The sequence below is a fragment of the Sinocyclocheilus rhinocerous genome, unplaced genomic scaffold, assembly GCF_001515625.1.
Source record: "Sinocyclocheilus rhinocerous isolate Xijiao unplaced genomic scaffold, SAMN03320098_v1.1 scaffold320, whole genome shotgun sequence".
In the NCBI taxonomy this organism is placed as follows: Eukaryota; Metazoa; Chordata; class Actinopteri; order Cypriniformes; family Cyprinidae; genus Sinocyclocheilus; species Sinocyclocheilus rhinocerous.
This window is the reverse complement of record NW_015638606.1, coordinates 291,992-302,422: the sequence shown is the minus strand read 5'-3', so window position 1 is coordinate 302,422 and position 10,431 is coordinate 291,992. Positions and strand designations below refer to the sequence as shown.

At 41.1% G+C, this 10,431-nt stretch overlaps 2 protein-coding genes across 2 annotated transcripts in view; one reads left to right on the top strand and one right to left on the bottom strand.

The window, feature by feature from the left end:
* The first annotated feature begins 1,295 nt into the window (after positions 1-1,295).
* Positions 1,296-5,507, top strand: LOC107749916 (rho GTPase-activating protein 24-like). The gene is made up of 7 exons (XM_016565144.1): positions 1,296-1,605; positions 1,904-2,111; positions 2,946-3,078; positions 3,231-3,304; positions 3,468-3,589; positions 3,778-4,795; positions 5,218-5,507. The coding sequence occupies exons 1-7, from the start codon at positions 1,500-1,502 to the stop codon at positions 5,453-5,455; spliced, it is 1,899 nt and encodes a 632-aa protein (XP_016420630.1). The 5' UTR covers positions 1,296-1,499; the 3' UTR covers positions 5,456-5,507.
* Positions 5,508-7,109: 1,602 nt separating this feature from the next.
* Positions 7,110-10,431, bottom strand: part of LOC107749917 (mitogen-activated protein kinase 9-like) — a 30,385-nt gene continuing 27,063 nt past the window's right edge. The window contains exons 12-13 of the mRNA XM_016565145.1: positions 8,907-9,111; positions 7,110-7,481 (exon numbers count right to left, since the gene is read on the bottom strand). Of these exons, the coding sequence (XP_016420631.1) occupies positions 8,969-9,111 (143 nt within the window). The 3' untranslated portion in view covers positions 7,110-7,481; positions 8,907-8,968. The remainder of the gene's footprint in view (positions 7,482-8,906; positions 9,112-10,431) is intronic.

Here is a 10,431-nt window from a genome sequence, read left to right as displayed (position 1 = left end):
TGCAAATCTGAGCTGAAGGCGAAACTTGAGCTGCAGAGTCCATTTTGCTGCTTATTTCCCATGCAGGAGAGATTAACATTCCCAATGAATTCCCTACATTACCTCTCCAACATAACTCTACACAGCTCTGGGGCTCCTAAAAGGTGAGAGATGCCCCTACAGATAACACAGCCACATTCACATGCACTGCACACACACTGGACCAGTGTCTAAGGATCTGTTTTAGACTGGGATTCTAATCAGGGGCCAAGTTACTGGGCACAAATGTATAAAAAGCGTTTGAGGGGTGTGTTCAGCTGTGCCCAATGGAAAATTCTTGGATGCAAGCCATGTGAGGTACACGGGGACAGAGAGAAAGAAAGGGAGATATAGCAGAAGGTAACCAGCAGAAAGTTCTAGCTCATTTATTTTTAGTCAATCTGTGTTTTGTGGGGTTAATGATTCATGGTGAGGGGATAGAAATAGGGAAAACAGAAGGTGTTGGCGCCACCTTGGCCACACTCCAGTAACCCTGCAGTGGAGTGGTTTGATACAGGCAAGAGGTTGGAAAAAAGCAGACAGAAAACAGACAAAGAAAGAGTACGGGAGAAATACAATTTACAATCAACAGCAGTGAATGAGACAAAGTATAACAGTATTTGAAATTAATTTAGGGAGGCGGACTTAATTTGACAGTAAACCGAGGAGGTGCTGACTCACGTCTTTGGAGACTGTGGACAATTAAGTCCAGACAAACATAACCTCCCCTCAGAGGCGAAAACAGACATGTCTCTGTTGATGTCACCATCAACAATGGCATAGGACTGAGACGTCCACTTCAAGAGGCGGTGTCACAGGGAACATCTACTTTGAACCAGACTTCTTTCCATTTACTTGAAAAGCACTTTATCAGTGAACTCCCGCAGGAAGAGCCCCGGAACGGTATAAGAGGTCGAGTGCTGGATGGACAACACTGTGGAGGAAGTGCTTCCATAACTCTTCTTTGGGACGCATGTTGAATTGCGACAAATGTAATCTGCTGTCTCTTTTTACCAGGACTAAGGGCACCAAATTTGTTAACAAATGCTTTGTTTTTCGATAAATTGTTAACTTTGCTAAGCTTCTGCCCTTCAACTTTTGGACTCTTAGAATTGAAACTGAAGTAACATTTTTTATAGAAATGTGCTTAAAATAAGAGGTGTGCACTTGAACAATGCCTCCTCTTTCAGAATGAGGACTGTCATCTGATTTGGAATGCTGATATATCTGATAAGCACGCATATCTGAGCTGGAGGGTCAGTGTTGCACATCAGCAGGAGAGAGAGAGAGAGCTTCTCTTCGGTGCATTAAGCCTCATCAACTTACCTGCAGACAGGAGGGCAAGAGAGAGGGAGGAGGAAGAGCAAAGGAAAAAGGAACATCCAGTTCTTGACCAAACAAGTTTGCAAAACATGAGCAAAAGGGATTAAGGTTCACATTGGTTCGGTGCCAGTTTCAGGATCGCTACAAAGACTGAAAACATGCCTGAAAAGATGCCTGAAAATAAGCAGACAATCCAGCGGACTGGAAGCTATCTGTCTCACTCTGCTTACAGGAAGATAAAAAGGGTGCTGAGCTTCAGAAGACGTGAGTATTAAATATTAGGCAGGGAGAGCGCACACCATCACACACAGAGGTAGATTTTGGTGCAGTGCAGCTGCAGCGTGCATTAATCTTAAAGCTGCTTTTTAGCAGAACATTATTATTGTTTTATGCGTCTGTCCTATTTCTGCGGACTCAACAGGATCTTCATTTTATGCTTTTGAGGATAACTGCATTTATAGCAAGTGCTCTCTCACTATTTCAGCACATCTCAGTTAACAAAATTAGGTAACTAAGGAGCTAAACGGGGTCTGACACTGACAGCTCTATACCTGTATCACAGGTGTATTTGGTCAAAGGCTGGAGGAGACAGTCCTGTATGAGAGGAGGTATGGGGATCACATGGCTCCTTTGGTGGTGGAGCAGTGTGTTGATTTCATCCGAGAGCACGGGCTCACTGAGGTGGGACTCTTCAGGCAGCCCGGCCAGGCCACACTGGTTAAAGAGCTACAGGAAGCTTTTGATGCTGGGGAGAAACCATCTTTTGACAAGTAAGAGATTGACGTTAATGGAAATGAGGTACAGCAGAGCAGTCGAAATCAGCATAATGTACATATTTGCAATTATTTGTCTTCACCAGGCATAATTGCATAACATAAGGTAACCCAGTGATTTGAAAACTATACATGCTATCTAAGATTACCGTTCAGAATTCATCATACAGAATTTACTTGAAAATTTTTCAAAATTCCAGTTCAGTTTCTGGATTTTTACTGAGGTAGCAAATGTAATGCAGAATTCAGAATTTGAATTTAAATAAATATCAGAAATTAGTAGGCAATAAGTAGGAAATTACTAGGAAACTTCATACATGGTCAATTCAGTTGAACACATAAATTGAAAGGGAGCTGAATTTTCAAATCTAAAGTTTTCCCAACGGTGCTATACTATATATATTATTAGACACAGGAAGGAGGGACTGATTTAGCTGGAGCTCTGAACTTTTTTGATCCACTTCAAATGTTGACTACTGTATATATTGTATATGTGTGTATGTGTGTGTGTGTGTACTGGTATTCCCTAAATTATGAGGACCAAATGTCCCCACAAGGATAGTAGTATCAGTAAAAATACAGAAAGTTTTGTGTGAGGGGTAGGTTTAGGGTAAGGGAATAGAAAATACAGTTTGGACAGTAGAAAATCCATTACACCTATGTAATGTCCTCATAATGATAGGAATACCAGTGTTTGTGTGTGTGAGATATAAATACAAATGAAATAAAATAATTTATATATAAAATAATTTAACAAAATAAGTAAATTTAACCACAAATACTTGTGTGAGTGAATTTACTCCCGTAGTGAATACATGTTTGCTCTCCCAGCAGCACAGATGTTCACACAGTAGCATCTTTGCTAAAGCTATACCTCAGAGAGCTGCCTGAACCTCTGGTGCCATTTTCTCGCTATGAAGAGTTTCTTGTATGTGGCAAAAGAATCCCCTCAGACAGAGAAAAGGTATAGTCAACCATGTTAACCATCACTCACTTCAAAGAGGAGTACATGATGTTATCTGACTAAATTAAACAAGAAATTTGTTAATACGATTACATTCTGGTCATTTAGGAACCAACAAAAATATTCTCTTATAATCTCATCCTGTACTTCAGGGTTTGCAAGACTTGAGGAGTCTCCTTTATGAGCTACCTGTAGCGAACTTCAACCTCCTGAAATACATCTGCCAGTAAGACTGAAGTCCATTTTTTTTCATCCAAAGTTCTAGGGGGTTGATTTTCTATAGATATTAGCATTTGGAGCTTTAGCCTAATGCGCAATGATGTGTCTAGTCTTAAAAGTTTAACATGGCTCACTTTAGATAACACGGCTATGACACATCTCTGTTCCAGATTCTTACATGATGTCCAGTCATACTCCAGTGCCAATAAGATGAGTATCCAGAACTTGGCAACTGTTTTCGGGCCAAATATCCTAAGGCCTAAAGCTGAGGACCCAGAAAGTATCATTGGAGGTGAGAAAGATTTAGGTCTCCATAAATAGGGTCTGTGGCGAATCCAGGTAAAGTTCTGGTTTCAACTGAGATTTAGATAGCTCTAAAGTTTAGTGTATGTACTCTATGTAATGCTTGTGAGGTTATATGTTGCTGTTTGGCACAAATCTGTGAACTGTGCACTTACACATTCCTCTCTCCTTTACTAGGGGCAGCAGTTGTGCAACATCTAATGTCTGAACTGATCCGTGAGCACAACCTGCTCTTCTCCCGAGAGAACTGCAACACTCCTGAAACATCTTTACAAGCCACCCACCCCATACAAAGACACAGTAACCTTGTGGAATGGGTGCACGAACCACCTGCCCACCTGAGGGAACCTCTGTTGAGCAAAGATCACATGGTCCTTCCAGATCAGACTGTTGCCTGTCCACATAAACACTCTCTAACACTAAACACAGAGAGGAGAGGGTCTTTTCAAAGCCCTTGTGACAAAAACATTACCCATTTTTCAGAGACAGAGCAACAACTTCAAGAGAACTCTTCACCAACCAGCTCTGCTCTGATTTACGACAACTACAGTCAGCACAGCTCAGCACAAGAATCTCTCCATAAAAGACATGTACCTCCACCCTCCACCCCGCCACCTGCCTGTTCTTCTTTGAGCAAAGTACTGGAAGCTGGAGTTCAAATATCTATGCAGTCAAGGAGCTGGCCTGACATGGAAGAACCCAGCTGGGGACCAGAGAAAGCGTTAGGGGAAAATGAATCCCAGGATAGAGGCAGCAGTGAAGCCCAGGATAGTACCTTATCTGTCTATGACAACATAGTTACTGAGGAGCAGGGGGAGCAATATATAGAAGACAGGGAGGCCAAAGGTACTGCCAGTGTGGCTGAGAGCAGCAGCTCTTGGTCCTCCTGTGAGATTGTGCCTTTGGATGGGGGCTGTGGGAGCGGTGGAACTGCAATCCCTTGCAATGTCTCCCCAGGACAGTTCCCCTCATTCAGAATGGACTCTAGAGAGGAAGAACTTCGTCCTAACTCCCCTGCCTCATCCTCTGCTCCTACAGATGCGCCTTTAAGCACTGGCAGCAGCGAAGTCTTTTTGCCAAATGCTCCCCAAGAGCCCCTGGGTTTTCCAGCTTCACACGCAATGCAATGCCTTGTTGCAGGGCTTCGTCAACAGATGACCAAGCAAAAGGCAGAGTATGAGGCAAAAATCAACAGGTAAGATCACTTCGTCAGTAGTCTTGGTACCTGATACCAGGTGTTGCAAAAAAGCAGTGTAATGGTAATGGAATAACAGTGATGGTAAAACAGACTAAATTCGGTAAGTGAGCAATTAGATAAATGTTGGAGCATTATTGGATCTGAATGGTGCAGGGCGGTAGCTCTCCAGTAGCAGGGTTGGCTACTCCTGCATTAATGCAGTTTTCCCCAACCCTGTTCCTGAATGCACACCAACAGTATACATTCTGTAACCTTACTTTTCAGGTCTGAGTCTCTAACAAGCCGACGAGTTCAATCGGGTGTGTTTGATCAGAGTTCGAAAATGTGCAGTGTTGGTGCAATGTACAGGGTTGAGAAACACTGGATTGATAAATAAGTGTACCTGAACACAGTATGTTTACCCCATTCTCTGTCTCCAGGCTGGAGCAGAGGAACAAGGTACTTCATGGGGAAGTTGCAGGGCTGCGCTCAACTCTGCAGCAGCAGCGGCGCTGGGTCAGTGTGGCTGAGATCAAGATGAGAAATGTAGAGCGAGCCCGTGCAGATGCTGATAGACGGAACGCCACTCTGCAACAGGAAATGGAGCAGTTCTTCAAAACATTTGGCGAGCTTAAGGCAGAGGCCCGGAAAACCAGTCGCATTGTTCAGAGTTTTTGAAACATTCATGTGCAGCATATTAAGGTTTCACTCTTTTAAAGCAATGTTTTCCAACTCTGGTCATGGAGTTACCCCCAATAGCATAAATTATTTTTGTCTTTCTTATCTGATACCTCCATCTGGAATTTCTACCAACAAACTAATGAGCTGAATTAGGGAGACATAAAACATGTTAAGTGTTAGAGGTACTCCAAGACCAAGGTTGGGAATCACCAACATTAAAGTAATAGCTGTTAAAAACAGGAGTCTGTTTCAGGGCTGTAGAAATGAGGATGCATTCCTGAGGGAAACCATGGCCCCACTTTCTAGTACAGTTCTGTTGCCTAAACGACTGTGCAGACCAGCATGTTCAAAATAATATTAAAGGCAATTTTTTATTTATTTATTTTTTGCCATTTAAGTGATCAAAGGCAATGGAATGACCCAAAGTAGTATCAAATTTCATGATGTCTAGTAAGCATGGATGCCATATTTGAGAAAAGAGATTCTAATGAAAACTAGACCCTAGGGATGCTCTTAAGACAAATGCGCTCAGACTTAAAAAGTCTCTGCCCTGGGACACTGTACATTTTATTTATTTGGGTCCTGTGTAGGTAACACAAGACAGTCATACCTTGCACACAAACAAACTGTTCATACACTGAATGCATTTTTACCATATGAAATAAAACAAAACAACCAAAACAAACAGTACTTTGAGCTTTTTATTTGGCCAGTCATTACAGATGTTTAATTTCTTTTTAGTTTTTTCACAGAGAAGTGTCACTCTATTATTGTAGATAGAGGATCATTTAAGGTTTTGCATATGTTTCAGACAGGTTTGAGGTTTGGGTAACTCCCATCATAGCCCACTGACGGGGCACCCCTATGTAGCACAACAATACAAAACACATGAAAGCTAAACAGATATTACTAGCACAGAGCAGTTAGATATCTATTCCTTTTACAGGATTTGACTGAGATTTTGATTGATGACCATGAGAACTGTTCTTAAGGCCAACTCACACTGCATGATAGACATGACAACCACACACATTTGTCGGATCAGTGTGTTACCCCTGTCGGTGTCTGTTACCATTGGTCAGTGCTTGTTTTCGCCAACTGAACATATTGAATCTGTGTTTGTCGGGGGGTGGAATGTCTGAGAAGTGACATACTGTAATCGGTTGGCTGTCAGCATCTATTAGTGCAGAGTGAATTGGCCTTTAGGAAGATAGTCTGAGAGGTAAATGAATATCTAAAAAGTGGATAATTCTTCAAGTCATTACTGATTCCACCTCTAGTGACAGATTGTCAGCGACAAGAACGCTGTTGTTCACAAACACACACCCTCTCCCCCAAGGGAAACAGACACCTAAAAGAAGACAAAGTAAGCCCTTCAGAAAGTGTGAGCCAGCTTTGTTCGTTGTCTTGAAGGTCTCAATGCCATCACTAGTGTTCATAACAGGAATCAATCAGAGTCCACACCAGCGAAACTAATGTACATGAGCTCCAAAATGAAAATGGAACACAATGCACTATTGCGTTGTTGAAATACATTATTACTGTGCAAACAGTAAGGTGAAGCACCAAATGAAATCTCACAAGCCCAAGGAGACCAAGAAATGTGATGTTTGAGAAAACAGACAAAGTGGCATCGTAGTAGCAAACAATCCAGCCTGCTGAAAAAGAACTTGATTGTAGGTACATTACCATCAATCATTTTGGGATCTCCAGGCCTAGCTGTAGAGACGCTGATAGTGAGAAGCTTAAGGCATGAAAATTATGGTGATGCCAAGTTCATTCTCCAGTCCTGTCCATCAGTGAAGGATCTATCTACTGATATTCCCGTTTCAGTCTGTCAGAAGAGCTTGGAGGCACACAAACTCAACAATTCACTCATATGATCCTCCACAGTCTCTCCAATCATCTTCTACAACCAGAGGACAGGTTTCCGCAACGTCCTCAAGTCTGGGATGAAGAGGGCTTGTTGTATCATAAAAATGAATGTAGAGTACAGGACACATCATCATACATATCTACAACACTGGAAAGAAAAGAAAGCAGAAAGGTTTACGAAACTGATGAATGGGTGGGTTTCCATCCTGAATATACTGTTAAAGAATCACAGTCCAAAACAGGCCTGTAACTGCATGGTTACCCACAGTACATCACTGAATCGTAAGTCTGCAAACAGTAACCTAATGCTATAGAGACATGTATAAAGGAAATGAAATTATATGGCCTTGATAATCCATACAAACATGAAAATCCTTCAGTGTTTCACTGAAAGGACATCTTCAAGAAGAGGAAACTGAAGAAATAATCTGCTGACAAGTTAAAAAAGAAAAAAGAAAGACCGAAAGAAACCATAAATTTACTTTGTACAACATTCTTATGGGCTTTTCAAGTTGGAGAAGATTAAAAAAGGCAATGGTTTGCATTAGCTCATGCAATTAAATGTACAAACTTACAAGATACATCATGAACTTGTCAGCGGTGATCAATTACTCTTGGAATGAGGGACAGGGCTTTGATTGATTAATGACAAATTTCCAATTGATATCTAGATGCAAGTTTTTGTGCATTTTAAACAGAATATGATCACTTTTAAACATCTATGTGCACTTTTCTTTTTAAATCGATTTCAAGTTCCATCTACATTGTTTTGTTTTACAGTGCATATGCTAAAGCATATTCAGAAGCTGTAAAATACTTTCCACAGCATAAAGAAAGAAAAACTGACAAAACATTTACACAAAATCTATGTACGTATATATACACATGACTACACCCTAACCAACTGAAAAGCATCAAGTTCTCTTTTAAAATGGGGGTATGGTGACTATGTACAGAGGCAGGCACTATTATTCTGTTTCTAAGTGTGTTTAGACATATTTCAGTGATCTGTAGTTACATTGTCTGTCTAGTAAGTGTTCTTTGTTAATATCATGCAGCAATACTTGAAACAGGAACTCATTCCAAAGGGGCTGACTAGCTATAAAGTTGTCCAAGAATTTATATCTGTGCTTCTTTTAGATGATGAAATGAATGGTAATAAAAGCTACATCGCACACAGAGAGAGAGGACATAAATGACAGGGATAAATCCAGATATTACACATGCTGCTGCAATAACGCCACTAGATTAATTAATATTCGTTTATATGAAGTGAAATGTGAATGCATTAAAGCATAAACCTATTATTTGCCCATTTATAAATGGAGTTATTTTAAAAATCTAAAATAAAACTGTGAAGATGCAGTTAAACAAATTTTTTTTTGATGAAACGCGACAGAATTAAGTCGCTGTTGGTGTGCAATCTGAGCTTTAGCCACAACAGACCTGTCTAAAGGCTAATATTACACAAATATCTGTATATGTAAGATGCGACAGAGGGAAAAACAGCCCCTTAAAAGCAAGAGTGAAGGACTACGAGTGTAATCTTGAAGCTGTATGAACGTGCACCCACAGATCTCTTCAGTCAAGACCACAGCATGGCCCACACAGGCGTGGATACGGGGGAGGTGGAAGTCACTCCTCTAACGGTCCTGTGAGGGTGTCGATGCAGGAGCTGTCGGTGTCTGAGGCCAATGTCTGCTCCGTCGACATGGACGAGATGTCGTTAATAGAGGATGACTGGGAGGCAGTGGTGCTGCTGTTCACCGTACCGTCTACTATACACAAAGCAATACATCAAAATTAGGGCCGCCAAAGATAATGTGCTAACTTGTGAGATAACCATTTACTGAATGCAGTTGATGTATTTAATTGTTTTTGAGTTCCAAATGATTTCTAAAGAATGTGTTTCTCTGTAAATGATGTTAACCCTCTTAAAGGTGCATTCAGAAGTTCTTTAGTTAGCTTTAGCATTGCTGTTCTTTGTGTAGTTTATGTACCGATATCACAATGATGTTAGGAGATGCACTGCCACCTATCGACATGGATCAGCATGAGCGTCTCTGAGTTTTATGTACGATATATGATACTAGTGAGTTTTAGAGAGTGGTCCAACACCTGTTAAATCTTTCCCCACCAGCGGTTTTTTTTTTTTTAAGTTGCCAGCTACCGCCAGCATTTTTGATCATTTTCACCAAAGTTTAATGGCCCCTTTCCATCTTGTGTATGCCGTACCTATGTTTATTTTCTGTCTATGTCAGCTTCAGACCTTTTCGTTTTTTTTTGACTGTACAGGTACTGATTGTCCTGTTGTCTCCGCTGGTAAACCACAATAAAAAGTGTTCCACTGTCTAATTTTCTCTCTGTGTGTCACTAAATTACACTACGTTACTAGCTTATCTGCAGAGGTGGCAGATGATGAGCGTGAGGATTCTCACCAACATTTAGTGAAACACTGCAGGTTGGATTTTACCATGAAAAATTCACTGAGAGGGACAACCAGATATATATATTTTTTTGTTTTTTTTGTTTTGGTCTCTACTGTATCGTGTACCTTGTCAGTGTTGTGCGTGACTCTACCGTTCGACTCCACCGAGCAGGGACACCAGCAAGGCACCTAAGTATCGCTTCTGAATCATTCTCTTTCCTACTACTTGTACTTCTTAAGAAGCCCACTCTTAACCCAACTCTTTTAGAGAACTACAGACCAATTTTCCTTCTACCTTTCATTGCAAAAACACTTGAATGAGTTGCGTTCAACCAAGTCTCAGCCTTTCTCAAACAGAACAACCTCCTGGACAGCAACCAATCTGGCTTCAAAAGTCTTTAAGAGAATGCACTGATCCAGTGTACTGATACAGTACATTCAGTCGGCTATTTCTGCTATTGGATACTTACCAAGACGGGCATTTTGACATAATTTTTGTGTAAATTTGTCCATTTAAACAATACTTCAGAGAGCTTAATATTTGCGCGCGTTCTGAGGCGCGGGTTTGCGCGCTTCGGATGAGCGCACGCACAAATCTTCTCACTGCGCGCGTGAGCTCGCGTCCTCTGGCTCTTAAATGTTTAAACTGGCAAAGCTTAAATGAGTTTAG